Source organism: Gobius niger, assembly GCF_951799975.1.
Source record: "Gobius niger genome assembly, chromosome: 3".
Lineage (NCBI taxonomy): Eukaryota > Metazoa > Chordata > Actinopteri > Gobiiformes > Gobiidae > Gobius > Gobius niger.
The window spans coordinates 37,490,515-37,508,675 of NC_136854.1; the positions used below are offsets into that span (position 1 = coordinate 37,490,515).

At 40.9% G+C, this 18,161-nt stretch overlaps 3 protein-coding genes across 4 annotated transcripts in view; all 3 read left to right on the forward strand.

The window, feature by feature from the left end:
• LOC306960786 (von Willebrand factor A domain-containing protein 7-like) overlaps positions 1 to 18,161 on the forward strand; it is an 86,748-nt gene that overhangs the window by 10,960 nt on the left and 57,627 nt on the right. For both annotated transcript variants that reach the window (XM_079553338.1, XM_079553337.1), the window contains exons 6-9: positions 214 to 342; positions 536 to 722; positions 1,817 to 1,986; positions 2,071 to 2,183. In XM_079553338.1, coding sequence (XP_079409464.1) covers positions 214 to 342; positions 536 to 722; positions 1,817 to 1,986; positions 2,071 to 2,183 — 599 coding nt within the window. The remainder of the gene's footprint in view (positions 1 to 213; positions 343 to 535; positions 723 to 1,816; positions 1,987 to 2,070; positions 2,184 to 18,161) is intronic.
• On the forward strand, positions 2,392 to 17,724 carry LOC306960502 (hemicentin-2-like; the record flags this gene model as incomplete). The annotated part of the gene is made up of 10 exons (XM_079552932.1): positions 2,392 to 2,403; positions 2,459 to 2,575; positions 2,934 to 3,107; positions 4,069 to 4,201; positions 4,278 to 4,430; positions 4,857 to 4,949; positions 5,164 to 5,432; positions 6,401 to 6,534; positions 6,610 to 6,763; positions 17,254 to 17,724. 10 exons carry the CDS (start codon positions 2,392 to 2,394, stop codon positions 17,620 to 17,622), a joined length of 1,608 nt encoding a protein of 535 aa, XP_079409058.1. The 3' UTR covers positions 17,623 to 17,724.
• Positions 10,120 to 11,367, forward strand: LOC306960503 (uncharacterized protein; the record flags this gene model as incomplete). Its single annotated transcript, XM_079552933.1, has 5 exons — positions 10,120 to 10,279; positions 10,352 to 10,600; positions 10,738 to 10,909; positions 10,975 to 11,123; positions 11,192 to 11,367. 5 exons carry the CDS (start codon positions 10,120 to 10,122, stop codon positions 11,365 to 11,367), a joined length of 906 nt encoding a protein of 301 aa, XP_079409059.1.

An 18,161-nucleotide genomic window follows, 5' to 3' on the forward strand; every position in this document is an offset into this window, starting at 1 on the left:
AAATGTATGGCTTTTTTTTTTTTTAAAAGAATGCAAAAATTGTACTTGTAGTACAGTTGAATAATTTCAAAGGAAAGGAATCTAAATTCAGTAGATGAGTATAATTGGCTAGAGTAATATGGACATTGAATTTGTATGAACTTAGTGCAATGATAAATCTTGTGAAATATTTCACTTTTTTCAGCCCTGAAAGAGCTTTAACATATGTTGTAGATATGAACACTCCCACCTGCAGCGACTGTGCCAGTGGAACTTGTCCCGATCCCATCCTTCCCACCATCCTGGAAAATCAGAAGCTGACATCTGGATACATGGGAATTTTCTCCAGCACCAAGCCCAGTGGTAATACTGACAAAACATCACGTACCTTATTAATCTTATACATGTACATAGTATAGTAACTGTGGCAACAAATGTATGAGATTGTAGGTGTTAAACTGGTACCATATTAAAGTAAGAACGATTTAAAACACAGAAAGACTTAATTTAAACAGAAGACTGTCATAGCTGTAGAATGTCCCACCTATGATCACAGGTAAGTGTAGCCACGGAGGAGAATCTGACCGGACCAGTAGCACCCGTCCCCGTGGGGGAATTCACAAAGACGAGCGGCGCGCAGATAACAAGCTTTACTACGACACCGCGGTGAAGGTGGCGACTGCAGCCTCACTACAGCTGCTGGAGGACATCCGCCTGGCTGCAGGGGACGAGGACTTCCTCAGGTCAATCTCATCTATTCATACTGACAAATAAGGCTCAGGAATACAAAAAAATATTATATCATTATATTCTACCATCCATATCCTTGCACTGCCCATTTTGTCTTTCATTATACCAGGGGTCCTCAAACTTTTTTCTCTGGGGGCCACATTATCGTTCCTGACTGTAATGGGGGCCGGGTTGGCTATGATATAGAATTGTATGACCTTGACCAAAATGGTGAGGTAGAGATTACTCGCCTGGCACAGTCGTCCCCATACCACTACTATATCCACAAGATCAACACTTGATTCCAGGCACATATTTGTTTAGCTGTAGTGGTTTACAAAAATAGTAATCAAGTGTTCAGACTTTGTTTTAATTTGAAATACCAAAGTTCCTTTTATTTTTTTTATTTTTTTTTAAATAAAACATCATTGCGTAATAGTAATAACGTCTTACACTTGTATTGTGCTTTACAAGTTTCTAAAAGTACTGTAATTATTATTCTTTCACTCCACACTCTGCTGTTAAAGGGACTAGTTTAAAAATGTTAAAATTAAGTATTTTCCTCCCCCTACATGTTCCAGCAATGTTCTAATATGTAGAATGAGCCCAGACTTGTTCACCACAACTGCCTCTAAAATTCTGCGCTCAAAAAGTTGTCACTTCGGGTCCGAAGTGCCGTCATGCACAAGCTTAATATACAAGCTGCAGTTACACGTATGACCTGAGGTGGCAGTGGTGAGTATAAAATGAACAACTTCCATCTTGTCTCTTTAAGCTTCATTTACCACGTGGCTATAATATGTTTATATCCTGATCTCTTATGTCAGTGCCCTCTGCTGGACACGTGTGGAATTTTTATTTATTTATTCAAGTTGCCCCCTAGTGGCTGGAATGAGTATACTGGTTAGTTAGTTCCTAACTCCGCACAGGAATGGGCTAGAGACGTACTTTTTTTTTATATACTCATACTCAGGGATTTGTGGTCTACAAGTCAGGACCGGATTAAATCATCTCACAGGCCGGATTTGGCCTGCGGGCCGTACTTTGAGGACCCCTGCATTATACTGTCTTAAATTGCACCATTGTGATGTTTTCGTTGTTTTTGCAGAATGATGGGCATTGCTCGCTCCTCCAGTGTATGCTTTGTGATCGACACAACAGGCAGCATGTCGGATGAAATCGATGTAGCGCGAAACGTGACCTATGAAATCATCGACAGTAAAAGGGGAACACAGGATGAACCATCTGAGTACATTTTGGTGCCTTTCAATGATCCCGGTATGAACTTTTATAATAAATTGATTGTTTTGGTGTGATAAACATTTACCTTCTTACAAATATCATTCTTTTGCTGACATGTAGAGGTTGGACCTGTGACCAGGACAGCAGACCCTGATGTTATGAAAAAAGAGATTTCAAAGCTTTCAGCGTACGGAGGAGGTGATGAGCCTGAGATGTGTTACTCTGGCATTCAGGTATTTACATTTTTTATTTTTGTCAAAAGTGAAACTGTATGAATGAAACTGGTGAAGAATGTGGAGTGTCTGCTGCCCCTGCATTCACAAACTCTGGTGCTAATAAATCCCCCAAAAGACATTGAACTTTAACCCCAATATTGCTCTTTGTTTTGTGCATACAGATATTGCCATATACATAGAGTGTAATTTTATTGTTGTTTGCACCATGGGTTTGAATGTACATGTTCTTTTCAATGACAATAAAGTTAACGTTGAACTTTTGAACTATGTAGCTGGCTCTGACGACTGCTCCTGCCTACTCACACATTTACGTTTTCACTGATGCTCCAGCCAAGGACGCTGATCTCGAAGACACACTTGATGCTCTCATCAGAAGTACTAAATCTACGGTAAATGATTGTTTGTTTTGTTTATTATATATTAACCAAGTGCTTAACTGTTTGGGATAACTTTGGCTTAGGGAACTTGCAACATCTCAATATTCGTCTATTGTCTATTTGAGCCCCTGTGGTAAAACACAATATTTCACTCTTTCCCTGCCACACTTGTGTTTATGAAGTCGTATATTCTAATGCGAGCCCCAGTGTGTACAGTCTCTCTGTGAAGTGCGTTCTCGTTGTGGCACCTGGTTCCTTCAATCTAAACCCTGATCTAAATGAAACATTCAATGATTAACAGGAAAAGAAAATCACTGTAATAATAATATGTCCAAACGTTGACTATGATATTGTACATTCACCTCCACAGGTGAACTTCTACATTACGGACTACAGCAGTAGACGACGTCGCTCCACCGGCGGAGGGACCTTTAACGACTACAAGAAACTTGCTCTGGCTTCAGGGGGACAGGCCATCCAAGTCAGCAAGGACCAACTCCCACAGGCCACTGCAATAATCCTGGACACCTCCACCTCAGCACTGGTAAGACTGCCCTGTGGTGTAAAAGCATAGATATAATATATAAGAAATAGACAGTCTAGACCTTGCTCCTCCTACAGAGCTTGTTCCCGAAAAGGGCAAAAAGTCCTGCCTGCCCTCGCAGGATAGGCAGACCTACAACTCTCCACAATGCTCCGTAGTCTATCAATCAAAGGCTTAGGCCGGATACGCTGCACAATTTCAGCCGCTTCCGATGAACGATCAGTCGCCGTGGGGAAAATCTTAGGTCATAGCTAAAAAAGCTAAAAATTGCAGGTCTTGTGTTGTACAGTAAGACAGGGACAAAGATTTAAGATAGAACCGTCGTACGACCAAAGACGAGCTATGACCGACACCAGGCAGTGCCTGATATTTTGTTACTAGTCGAAGTGAGCGTCCTCTCGCTGCAATGAGGATCTAAGCGCCCGTCAACACCGCATCGCCGGCAGAGTGAGAGCCACAGAGGCCAGCTGGTCTAACTAGGCATTTTACTTTCCCTGCACTTTTCCGTGGAAATTACAGAAAATATAATTGCATCTCAATCACTTTTGATAACAAGGTAACCGACCCTCAAAGTAAGATAAATAATTTAAAATAATAATAAGATGGGCTGTTTTGGGATTTTGTGTATGACAAAGGTAAGAGAATACAAGACAACATCTATAAATAAAGGAATAACGAAATGGCATCAGATTTGTTCACAAATGACTACTTTTACAACATACTTTATGGGTCAAAAATACTATTTTACTATACAAAAAGAAGGTATAGCTGTCAGGTATAGCTCCTTTAACGTATAATTAGAAATATTCCATAAATTAAAAGCTTAAATGTACTGCAGAATTGTCAAGTCTTCAGAATTTGATAATTCATATAATTAATGTTAAAAATCCTGAATGACTGAGAGCCCACACAAACACAAACTTGTGAGATATTGAATCCATGACCCATCCATCTTCTTTAGGTGACGGTTCTTCAACAAGCGAAGAACCCCGGAAAGCCAGACTCCTTCTCATTCGATGTGGACGCTTCCCTGAAAAACATCACCATCTACATAACTGGATCAGCTCTTACTTTTAAACTGAAAAATCCTAATGGTAACACACCAGGACACATTTTGTAGGTGGAAGATAGGTAAATGGAGATAAAGAATCACATTTTCATGTATTTCAGCTGCAACCCAGAGCAGCCGTCAGACCAACGGTGCTCTGGCCGCCATCAGTAGAGTGGGCAACCTATGGCGCACGACTCTAAATGCTGACAGAGCGTCTGGAACCTGGCAGATCAGAATCACCTCCAACAACCCTTATACAGTCAAAGTGACAGGTAAATACAAATCCTGAAACATAAATAATTGACAGGACACACGAAAAGAACATTAATCGTATTAGTATCCTCTATTAATTTTGGCCCTAATGTGTACTACTACTCCTACTACGACGATGACGACTACTACTACTGCTACTATTACTAATAATAATAATAATAATGAATTAGATTAGCAGTGAAGTGATATAGAACGTGATTGACAACAGTGGCAGAAGAGAAAAGAGTGGCATAGGGAATGAATGGAAGCTCGTCACTCTCTTCTCTTCTGCTGCTGTTGGTGTATGCGTGTTACAGTGAAAAAACGAATGCACTCCAGTTTGCATTCAAATTCTCACTGACCATGGTATAAGTTATTTTAATGTGATCTTTAACATGTGCAAAGAATACATTGCTTCGTCTTGAAACTATTGTATGTGTTGCCAGGCCAGAGCACCATTGACTTCATCTATGACTTTGTGGAGGAATTTGGAGGTCCTCACCCAGGATATGCTGTACTTACAGGACGTCCACAAGCAGGTAATACCAGGGAATAAACTGTTTCAGAGGAGACAGATACCAAGTGTACAAGAATCGTAATAAAATTAAAATCATGATCTAAGCTCTAAGAAAACATCATTACTTTCACCATTAAGCTTTTTCATTGCACCTAATCATGATTTGTATCATCTTTTCTGCCATTTTCGTGTCTGTAAAACCATAAAAACCCACCTTGCTCTCTTACTCTACTCAGGCCAGCCTGCCACCCTCATACTGCCTCTGATGGGTAGAGAAGGTCCTGACTCGCTTAAAGTGAGGGAAGTCAGTCTGATTTCAGTGTCCAGTTCTGCCTCTGTTGTCGCCAAAACAACCTCCATGGGAGATGGAAACATCCTGGTCACGGTCTCCTCAGTGCCCGAAGGAGAGTTTGTGATTCTTCTGAGAGGAACTGACATAGTTTCAAACACAGACTTCCAACGACAGTCTACCACTCACATGTCCGTCTCTAAAGTCAACATCCAGGTTGGTTTGCTGAAAAAGGAGCCCATCAGCAGAAACAATCACAGTGAAGAAAGTGATAATGTCACTCACTGATGGGGAACAGCAGGAACCATTTTTATATACAGAAAGCTACAGGGCTGAGCAATATAATAGTAATAATGATAATAATAATGCTGTTTCTGGGACACAGTTGGCTGGTGATGGACCAAACTATTAAAAAGCCACCATGACGATAACTGAGATAGCAATTTTTGGATTACATTTTGCACAGCCCTACTAATGTCCGAAACAAAAATGTACAGATGGAACGTATTCTTGGTCTACTATCCTGCTATCCAACCACCTTGTACGATTTATATGTTACCGATATTATACATATATAATTACCTTTTCCAAATAATCACATAAAGGGCCCACATGCACCTGTTATGACCTAATGCCGCTAAAAGCCTGTACTGTCACTCAAAACGTTGTTACTTCAGGCTGAAGTAACAACTGCTGTTAAGCATAAGAGCTGAGGTGGCAGTGGCGAGTAAAAAAATGACAACTTCCATCTAGTCCAATGGGCGAGGAACGTGCTTCTCTATGGTCCTCATGGCGGGGAGCTGACATTGCTGTAATACCACTTGTGGCCAGGGGCGACTCCAAAAGACACTTGGTAGACAGGATTCTAATGGGTCCTCAGACCTCCCTAAAATGGCCTTAAAGCCTGGCTCCAAAGAGTTTTATTTGTTCTAAAAATCGCTATGACGGTGAACATGTTTAACCACGCTGGTTTTGTTTATCAGCCCGGGCTCGAGACTTTTACAATGAATGGAGCTGAATAGGTAATCATCCATCTCTAATCATATATGATCTAGTCTCTGCTGCTCAACGGTTAACTTGTTCTTGTTGAATATTTAGATAAACATTCGGTAGGTGCGTAGAACGAAAGCCCTATACTGCATAATAATTGCATTTTTTCTCCATTGTTTGTTTATTTTTTCCAGGCCACTGTATCCAGCAGTTTGGAGCCAGGTAAACCATTCACATTGCCCTTTAGTGTCTTGACAAATGGTGCTGGCGGTGATTACACCATCAATGCTCGAAACGACAGAGATTTCAAAATGGACTACCCAAAGAGGTCAGAAGCTAGGTCTTGAAGCATATGAAACATTTATGAACATGGCGCGATTAATGTGTTTTTTCATCATTCCAGTCTCACCTTGAAACCAGGAGAGTACAGCAATGACACACTGACCATAACGCCCCCTCCTGAAACACTCTCTGGCACAGATGTTACTTTGACACTGGAGGCATCTCGCGGCGCTGACTCCAATTATGTTGTTCTTAGATTCTCTGTTCTTGAAAAGGTAACTGACCATTTTTATTATCAATAAATAATAAAATCATCTATAATTTATAATTGATAAATTATTATCAATGATCATGTTTATTTTCATAAATAAGGCACACTGGAATACAAGGCGCATTAAGCTATGGTTACAACCGGCCGTACGGGCTTCTACGGCCGGTCAACATGCACAGAACGCAAGAAAACGCACGGAGCGCGTGTGATGTGCTTATTTTGGAGCTATAGGTGGTTCTTTGACATGTCAAACAAACTCTACGGGCGCTTACGTTTTTTTCTGGTTGCAAGAACGCTGTACGTCTTCGTGAGTCGTCTGTAATGCAGCATATGTCTCTCGTACGTTTTGTATGAAACTATTTTTGTAGGTTATTTAAAGAACAACTAACCCCAAAATCAACTTTTTTGTCTAGCTAAGTTGTATAAATGGGTATCTTGTAGTGTTGTCTACATGTATCTGTCACTATTTTAACAATTTAGTGCATATTTGTTGAAATCCTGTCTTTGTGTCCAAAACCGTCTGTGTGGCGCCATCTGCACCTTATCGAGTGCATTACATGCTTTACTGTTGGTCTCCTTCGTGATAAGCTCTGAGCGGGGCGCTTACGTCAGCAGGAGGGCGCCGACGTCAGCGGCCTCTCTTCTGTGGAGTATAAAAGCAGCTCACTCCGCACACGCCCCCGTAGCGAGTTGGAGTTTGGAATAGCGAGTGTCTTTATATCGATTTTCAGGTTTGCGATTTATTAGCGTAGCTTTTAGTTAGATTTATTACATAGCTTTTAGTTAGATTTATTAGCATAGCTTTTAGTTAGATTTATTAGCATAGCTTTTAGTTAGATTTATTAGCTTGTCGTAGTTTAGATAGTTATTAGATTTAGTTGTAGTTTAGTCTTAGTGAGAGATTAGTAGCATTTAGCATAAGAATTAGCTAGGTTAGCTGTATTTAGTGTTCTGTATTGTGTAATATTAGGTGTAGTGTTGTAGTCTTGTTTGTTAGGATGGGGAGAAAGTGTAGTGTTGTAGGTTGTCATAGTTCTGTAGGTTTACATTACTTTCCTCAGGACTTAGAAATTAGGCGCCAGTGGCTGCGCGCAATTGGCCTGGGGGAAAACTGCGAACTCCCGCCTCGTGCTGGAGTTTGCAACCAACATTTTACTTGCGATTCCTTCGCCAACTCCTTGGAGTTTGAGCTGGGCTACAGTAAGGTTCTTCGTTTGAAGAATGAGGCAGTCCCCACCCTTGGTCTTCCACGACTGAGCCCACCGACACTGCTGCCCCGCCAGCAGGACGCTTTCAGGCGCCAATCTGAGGTGAGTGAGAATAATAACAACCTAAAACTGCTACTAATGTCATGTAAGTAGAATTTCGATAGTGCACGTTGAAATAGATTGTAGTAGTGTCTCAAACAATGCGGGATCTGGCGTGTAAATAAACTATGCACTGGGTGAGGCTTGTGGCTGCGTGTGCTCCAAGCGGTGCGCCCCGCACTCGTTCACTTGACTTGGCGTCTGCATCCATCAGCTGCCTGGCAACTCTCTAACCCCGCTCAAACAGAGAGCTATGAACCGCATGAGACGGTGAGCTGACAGTTACACCGCTGTATATTATGACATGTGAACTTTTATAGCCTTTTGTAGCTAGCGGGAGTGGCTAATGCATCAGTCTGCACAACAAAGTTACGCTGAGACCGCGCGTAATTGTGCTTGAGACTGAGCACCAAACTAGTCTACATTTTCGCGATGACAGTAGCTTTCATATTTGACAGCAGCTGCGCAAAACGTGAGTGCATCTACAAGCTAACCTATAAAGCTAACGGATAGCTAACATCTAATGTGTGGCTAAACTGACCGGGCAGGTGCCCGTGGCTCCGCGCGCGCTCGTGTGATATGTGATCGTGGTCAGTGAGGGGCGAGAGGGCTGACCACTCCAGGTGGACCGTATGGTTATTGGGTGCTCTGGTGCTGGGATCCATATGTTGGCTTACGTTCACTAATCTGCATTAGACAACAATTAAATGCACTAAGGAAATGTAACACATTACCCTTCTTCTGTAGTGTACATTTTAAAAATAATATGTATTTTTACGTTTTCAGCCAGTGACCAGAGAATTTGGCTGCCAGACTGATCCAGTCATTGTAAGGCATGCAAGTGTCCAGGCCAATGTGAAGCCGAGCAGGCGAAGCAAAGGTGATATCTCTTTTTATTGTTTATACAGTCATTTTATTTCTAAAAACACTCTGTTTTGTGTAAATGATAATTACGGCCATTTTTAACGTGTTTGTTTATTTTGTTTGTGTTTTGTACAGCTACTCAAGCCCGGACCGCTTACACAAGCGTCGGTTGTGGTACTGAGGACCTGATGGAAATCCCTCTTCCTGACAGTCCCAGAGCAGCCTCTACACCTTTAAAAAGGAGAAGGTGTGAGGTGTCAGCGTCTGACCCCAGCTTCCACATTGATGACAGCGCCAGCACTGTGAACTGTTCAAGGTACAAAGGAAATCTAGCTTTTTAATAGAAAAAATATATACAGCGTCCTGGTTTTTTGAGGGATGAAATATCCTTTATTTTATATAGCATTCCCACTGAAGTCCCTCCACACAAGGACAAAAAATATATTGTTCACGAGGACCAACTGCTGGAGCTGTTCAGGCGATGTCCTGTCTGCACTGGGCGCTGTGCTGTGGACACGATCACAGTCGGCACACTGCTTCGGGTCACTCAACAGTGTCCTCGCTGTGAGTTCTCCAGTCAGTGGTCCAGTCAGCCCATGGTGAACAACATCCCAGCTGGAAACCTACAGCTCTGTGCTGCTGTGCTGTTCACCGGCTCATCATTTAGCCAGATTTCAAAGGTACAGCACAAATTATTTTGTTTGGATTTTGTTTCCATCTATTATCAGTTGATAACCTATTTTTTCCTTTTATAGTTCTTGAGGGCCTTCAATATTCAGGGACTGTCAGAGCAGTGCTTCTACAGGCATCAGGCAAAGCTCCTCATCCCTACGGTCAACTGGCAGTGGAAGCTGGAGCAGGAGGACCTCATCAGGGAGGCTCTTGAAAGCGGCTCTGTGTCACTGGGTGGGGACATGCGGGCAGATTCACCTGGTAAATACATTTCATAAACATTTATCTGAAGTAAAAGTCAGCTAACGTACAACTTGCATTCGTGTAGGACATTCGGCCAAATATGGCAGTTACACGATGATGAATCTCAGTAATAACAAAGTCATTGACATCCAGCTAGTCCAGGTAATGGAATTCAAGGAATGTTTCAATATGTAATTTGGGATCACTCTGTGCATTTCAGCACCTAATTTATTTTTTGTCTTATTAGAGCAATGAGGTTGGAAACAGCGTGCGCATGGAGAAGGAGGGCTTTGTGCGTAGTCTGACTCTGCTGGAAGAGAGGGGTGTCAATGTGGAGGCCATTGTGACGGACCGACACACCGGCGTTCAGAAGTTTTTAAGGGAGGAAAAGAAGGAAATCAGGCACTACTTTGACCCATGGCACATGGGAAAGGGTATGCATTTGGGGAATGCTGTGTAATATTATGGTTATTCTGCATTTAGTAAATATGTATTTTAAACTCTAGGAATTGGGAAAAAAATTGATGAGCTCGCAAAGAGAAAGAGCACCCAGGACGCTGGCCAGTGGAGAAAAAGCGTGGTAAATCACCTCTATTGGGCAGCTTCGACTTCCTCCTCGGGACAAGAGGCTGTCGCTAAGTGGACGTCTGTGGCCAACCACATGCAGAATGTGCACACGCACGACAATGCCCTGTTCCCTCGGTGCCTACACGGGCCTCTGGTTGGGGAAGGGTCAAGAGTGTGGCTCAAACCAAGTAAGTTTTGCATTTGTTATCAGTAATACTGGCCCTTTACTCATTGTATTTTATGTACATTTCAAAAATGTAAGGTTGGCATTGTCATTCGAAACAAAAATTGCTTTACAATTATGTCATGGTAATTTACTCTGTAGGCACAGCAGCATGTGAGAGGCTCAGTGACATTGTGTTGGCTCCACGCTTTGTGAAGGATGTGGAGAAAATCAGCCCGGTGTACCACACGTCAACCCTTGAGGCCTTCCACAGCCTGATAATTAGGTTCTCCCCCAAAAGTGCAGGCTTCTCCTTCAGAGGAATGTTAGCAAGGTAATACATACATACATTTAAAAAAAAAAAAATGTTGTGTGAATCTGTACCTAAAAATGTTGTAGGTTGCAAATTGCTGCCCTGCACTACAATGAAAATGCTACAAGGTCACATGCTACAACACTTGAAGGTGTACTGCGGTATGCGATAGTGTACCCAAAGTACAAACGTGGCGACTACACCGTGCGAGCCTTGAAGACCAGAGCTACCTCAGGTATGTCACATTAAAAACAACACAACCAATGCTTTTACAAAGACAAATGTTTTGTGCTTTGTTTACAGTCTACATTGACCAACTAATGGCCCTGCTGTTTGAAAGTGTGGTTGAGGATCCTCTCCCATACCAGGAGCACACAGACAAAGTACCTGTGCCTGAACCACTCTGTGCCCAGTATGAGAGGCCAGACAAGCAGGAGGCTGTGAGCAGGCACAGGTCCAGATTTTTCAAGAGGACATAAGGTGAGCATGTTAAAGGAATAGGCCACCGTTTTTACATACTAAGATAAGTTCTTATCTCACTTTAGACGTGTTAATATATCCCCGTCTGGTCTTTGTCCGTGCGCTCTGCCAGGCAAACGGAGCACATACGCAGCCTCTCCCACATGTCCCATAGCTCCAAAAAAGCTCACGATAGAAGCTACCAAGCTCTTCCACGTGTTCCCTATTTAAATAAAGTTACGTGAAGTGTTTTCATGCGAAGTATATTTACCCAGAAATGTAGCATGTCGATTTTATAAGCAAATAAAAAGGGGGACTATATTGTGAGGCGTAATGATACGAGGAGTAAAACGTCCGCGCAGTAACTCCTAAAGGTTATTGACGGAAGTGAGCGGGGGAAGTCTTTAGGAGTTACTACGCGGACGCTGTGCTCCTCGTATCATTACGCCTCACAATATAGTCCCCCTTTTTATTTGCTTATAAAATCGACATGCTACATTTCTGGGTAAATATACTTCGCATGAAAACACTTCACGTAACTTTATTTAAATAGGGAACACGTGGAAGAGCTTGGTAGCTTCTATCGTGAGCTTTTTCGGAGCTATGTGACATGTGGGAGAGGCTGCGTATGTGCTCCGTTTGCGTGACAGAGCGCGCGGACAAAGACCAGACGGGGATATATTAACTCGACTAAAGTGAGCTAAGAACATATCTTAGTATGTAAAAACGGTGGCCTATTCCTTTAAGTTTTGGCTTGATTATTTTGTGTGGCAAATATAATACGTAGATTACATAGCTAGTTTATAATGCTAGACTATAGTGCTAGTTTAGCAAATGTAGAATAAGTAAGGATTAAACAACAAGAAGCTGTGTATTACACAGGTTTACTGCACAACGCAGAGTCAGTTTTTTCAGATGATTTATCTAAAGCGACTTCCACAACAATAGTAGCTTAATTTTTAATCATTACTGTGGAAATTGCTGCAGTGGAGTGATATAGAAGATGATTTTCAGACAAACTGTGCGATTACAGGGAAATAATGCACCAGTTACCATTAGAATTCTCAGATGATTATGGATTGACTGTGGAATATGCATTATTATATTTTCAGACTGGCCTGGCAGTATGGAACAAAATCTTTTCAGAATGCAGACTGTGTTGCCTGAGAGCAGTGGCTAACCATGAACCAAAGTCCAGTGGATGAAAAAAGCCCGTGTATGAGTGGTTTTCTGGATTTTCCAGCTTGAGGTGTGTGCAAGACAGGACTGGCCACTCATTTGAACTGTCATAAGTACCTGTAGGTGAGCACATCACAATATTGCTCAACTCGCATTAAAATTCTAACAAATGTAGCATAGGAGTATTGTATTTTACACCAGTAAGTGGGAGAATCGTTTTTAGTGTTGACCAATAAATGCATTTGTTGACACCTATCATTTTGTTTATATTACTATTTCCCCAAGTGGTTTATATTTCTTCTCATTGAAAACAGTTTTTTGCCATATTGAGGACTATATTTTAAATGTAAATTAGAATGATGCTAACACATCTTGCACGCAAAAATGTATGCTGAGTTGTAACAGACTTTTCTTGTCCATGCAGAGTCAGAGGTGGAGAAAGAGGTGGAGAAAATGCATGCAAACCATTCTTCATGTCCACTGTATGTATCGGATCACACGGTGATGCATTTGATCAGTATATTGATGACAGACTTCCCTTTTAAAGTAATTCATGTCTTAGTGTGTGTGTTTTTTTTTTATAACATTTCAATTCACATTTTCAGACGACCTCTCTATCGGGCAAAGAAAGAATGTTTCTGGAAATGGAGGCACATTGGACAAGGACAGTCGCCAACCACATATAGAACGATGGGAGTAAACATTGCAATATGAAGAATTCTATAAGCTGACATGCCACTGGACAACATAGTAGATGAAATCAATGTTCCATGCAAGATTTAATTGTAGACACTGATCAGCAATCCAAGAACAAAATGAAGCCTTTAGCTGTTTCTGTCAGATATTTCACAGGATGGTTTGGTGAGGTAGAACCAGCACCACTTTGTCTCTAGAAGCTGAAAACTTAATGGTGCATGTGTAATTATTTTAGTTGGTATTGCTGGATTGCAGGTTCTATAATGTGATGTCACACTCCCCAGTGGGGAGGCAGGAGCCAGTTTTTCAAATTAACTGCATTACACTTTCACAAGTTGCAGCCAAAAAAATAAATGTATGAATTACAAAAATGATCACTAATTTCAGTCACTGGGTCCATTATCTTTCTTATACAAGACCAAACATTTCCTCAAAAATGAAATAATTGTACCTCTATATAACATTATAGGCCTTTAGAACACTAACCTGCAACCCAACAACTGTATAGCCATAAGAATCAACTTTGTCTCCCGTGCATTGAGAAGACCTGCATGTATGCATGCATGCAGCATACTGTACATGAGCTACTGCTACTTGGTTAATTTAAGCCATCCTGTAGCTCAACTGTGGATGCAAGAATTCAGCTTTACTGCTATGTTTTTAATGCCTTTCCCCCTCAAAACTGTAATTATATCAATCTAAAAGGCGTATCAAAGTTTGATGGATGATCGAGCCACATTTAAAAATTCAGTTCAGTGTGTTCTAGTTCTGATTCCATAAATTAAGTATTAAACAGTCAAGTTCGATATTGTATGGCAAGTATTAATTTAAATTGTATTTGTTCAATTTGTTTATTGCACACATCTAGGTAGACTAAGTGAATAGAGTACCACATGCAGCTTGATCCTCAAATGAAATATAAACTGTCATTATTGATTGATTGATATTGTCGTAGTAAGATTAACAAAAGAAAAATTGCATTGGGTAATTGCAATGTTGTAAAAGCCAGGAAGTACAAAATTAAGTAAGAAAACTTACCAAAAAAATAAGATCTATCATTTTCACTATTTCAACTAAATAAGCATACATGTAAAGACTTTATTATAGCCTTTACTCATCATTTAGTGGTGGTTCAGTGCGTGTGTTACATTGGTTAAACCTGTAATTCACTAAATGTAGTAATAATAGAAATGACTCTGTGGACCCAAGAGCCTAATGTTACAGACCCTTACTTAAGCCTTTAGATAAACATGGATGATTTATCTGCTTTATCTTCAATGACCAACCGAAAACTATTTCTAGGACAGTGTTCTTGCACAATATTTTTTTTTTTATGTGACATGTTTTGTGCACTTTGCTGTGAGAGAAATAAAATAAAGCTTTGTAATACATATAATCAAGTCTCTATACCTCACACATTCTCTGCTTGGGACACTGAGATACATCTGCAATGCTTATGCAGACCACAGTGAAAAGTCTACATCTAAAATAGATCGGTAGATTCTGAAAGCAGCCAGGACAGTTACGTTTGGTCCCCTAGCTGCGATGCTAACATCGATCTAGCTCAATGCTAAGCCGTTAGCTTTGTAAATGACAGCGGAATCACTAATAAAATAACCCCGCGCCTCAGAGCAGTCTCGGGTACAAGGCCGCTGTCTGCCACGATGCCTGTCCTGTGTAAAGAGAGCTGTAGAGCTGTCTCACCATGTTGCTAAATAAGTTAGCTCGCTGTGCTCGAACTTTGTTTACGAGGAGCGTTGCGAGTGCATCATTAGTCAAATGACTCAGGCCTGTCAATCAGACCCCGAAACCCCTCCCACCCCTCACCCCTCCCGCGTGCCCCTTAGTCCTCCAGGCAACGCCCCTTTTCTGTTGAGATTTTCAAATCTGACACTCTCAGGCTGAGCCTCTGGAAGGGGGGTTAGATACCCTTTAAGTTGGAAGAAATTCCAACTTCTGACAAATCCTGTCCTCGTAGCCAAACGCACTTTTCTCCGTGACATAATCTTTAGTTAAGAAAAAAGAACAGGTGTCCAGAGTAGGTTAGAAACAGCTCCTTCTTCACAACTTTCAGTGCAAACATGACATCTGTTCAGACGCTCAGGGGGTGCGTTTGTTTTCTCCAAATAATGAAAAGGCTGTTTCAATAAATTAAAATCAGGCTCTTCCTGTTTGACACTATGGTCTGAAAAACGTCAGAGTGTCCACACACCCCTCACCCCCACATTTTATCTATTTAACTAATTATTCATACCATGAAATTAGTCAACATTTTTCTCTATTTCTATTTATCTTTTTAACTGTACAATTATTTATCTTTTTAACTACAACTTTGAACCATGCTTTTAATGAAATCACATCACTATGCTCAATATGTAACGGGGGCTGTATCTGAATATCCACACCATTCCCTATATAGTGCACTATATAATCTGTAAAGCACTTTGTGTTACAACCTTGTATGAAAAGCGCTTTATAAATAAAGTTTTGATTGATTGATTGATATAGTGGTCACGCCATTTTGTAGGGGTGTCCAAATGTCCAGAGAGATAAAAGTAGTCCAACCGAAATTTCCCACAATGCATCTCGAAAAGTAGTGAGCATCGATGGTCACTAAACGGGTCAATATAGACCACAATGCATTGCGAGAGTCGGAGAAGAGCCGGACAGCAACAGGTCTTTGAACTAAACAACAGGACTGAAGTAAATCAGCTGTTTCAGTCGTGTGTTGCGTATTTCACATGAATAAACGACCAAAATATAACCGGTTACGGTGACAAGATGCTAACGTTAGCTGCTTACCTTTAGCTTGAGCTGTTAAATGACCGACAGGTTCCTCTCGAATAATCCAAGCCATTCACGTAAAATCCATGTGAAATAAAGCGTATCTGACTCGTATTTATCCATAAATATTCCACTGTCTCGTGAGTTTGGTTGGTCTTTATCACAGAAATACTTTATTCCCGGAGTTTAGCGAACTTTTAGCAGATGTAGTGCACTCAATCTGCTAGCGCTTCGGACACCTGCCTGTGACCTACTTTCGGCACGTCTGTGAGCTAACGCTGGGTGACTTTTTTTTTTCTTCCTTTTTTTGTGATGATAGTTTTAATTTTTATTTAAATGACAAATAAAACGCCTGTAAAAGTGCCAAAACAGTCGTTCTGTTTCATAAAATAAACGTTTGTAACAATAAATAAATTCAGCTAAAAAAACAAAACATATCTGCAGCGCGTGTGACGTCACGCAGCGCGGAGAAAGTAGTGGGTTTATATAATAGATCCATGCAATTGCCAACAGTTACAGTGACTATATAGTGCGGGCCTATGTAGTGAATGAGCTGTTAGGGACTAGGGTGGACATTCGGATACAGTGTCCTAAACTACAACATGGCTGCTCTGTATCTAACACAGTAGTACAAAGGCGTTACTAGTATTTGGTCATAAACCCTTAATATACACCGTGGTGATAAAATAAACCTACTAAATGTCCCATTGTAATGAAAAACGTTTCATCTATGTCCTAATCAAATGGTTCTGTGTGGATATAGCTTGTTCCCTATGTTGTAATTCCCTACACTCACACTTACCATAAACACCTTATGACTCTGGTAATATACCTAAACTTCACCAACTTTTAGTGTTACCAGCCTGTAATAAAAGAACAGTTAGAGCACATGCGTTTAGCTGCTTTTTTACTTCAGCACGAGAGGACTGTTCTTCCTCTGCAATGCCCCAGCTATTCTCTATCAGTGCGCGACATGCGCCATCTAGCGGTCAAGGGCAGGGACTACATCTAACTCAAAAGAGATGTATGCGAACCAAATGAGGTTTTATATGAAAATAAAATAATTAAATGACAAAAAATAGTAGGGGTGTCTATTTTTGCCTAGAATACTGTGAACCATATTTTTGCTTAGACTATTTACTGGCCTCTACACATACATAGGTTGTTTTAACCAAATAAATACTTTTTTTGCATAAAGTACAAAAAACAACAACACTAATTCTTGGATACTTTTTCTCATTGTTCAGATTACAGATTTTTTCCCGCCAGTGTGTGAGATTATCAACATAGTAGATGCTTGCCCTCATGTGTCTAAGTGCAAGGATAATGTGTGGGAAGTTTCTGTGAACATCACGGATGGAAACGGTACCGGCATCGAGAGCGTGAGCCTGAATCAGGGCAATGGGACCCTCACAAAAGTCATCGGTGGTGATCCAGCTCAATACCGATACAATGCCTCCTGCTGCGCAGAAGTGTTCGAGATGGTGGCTGTGGATAAAATTGGGAATGTTGGGAAGTGCTTCCACTCCATTGTACGCACTCCAAAAGTATCCAATTACATTATGCATGTGCTAATGAACCTCTTAACCTGTCTTGAAAGTTGTTTTTATTATTAACCCATAGTCCAGATAAGTACTTTTAAAATTGTGGTTACTTTGGAATATGTAAGAATACCTGAGAGCCACAGATTTATTTCTGTTTATATTTTACCGGTTCTGGAACATAGGGGGAGGAAAATACATAATTTTAACATTTTTAAACTTTGTATGTCCCTTTAATCTCTCAGTTGTATTTGTAGTGCCCTTTTTAAACTAGTGAGAGCCTATACAAATGCTCAACAATTTTTACTGTATATGTTCATTAGAAATATCAAAATGATGGTCTAAATCATATTCAGCTGCAGTTTGGGCTGAAATTGACTACATTTGTTTTTGCTGTAAAGTTTCCTGTATGGTCCCATTCTCTTTCCCTCATGAAATGTTTGCAAATCCTTGACAATTTGTTTCTGGGTTTGTGGTATTAAACATCGTATTGTTGGCATTTAAATTACATTAAAAGTGACTACATTTGACTTTGCTTCTGCCTGTATAAACCTTGTAATCAAGGCCAGATTTATGCAGGGCTTACAAGGGCTAAGCACAGGGGCCCAGCAGGT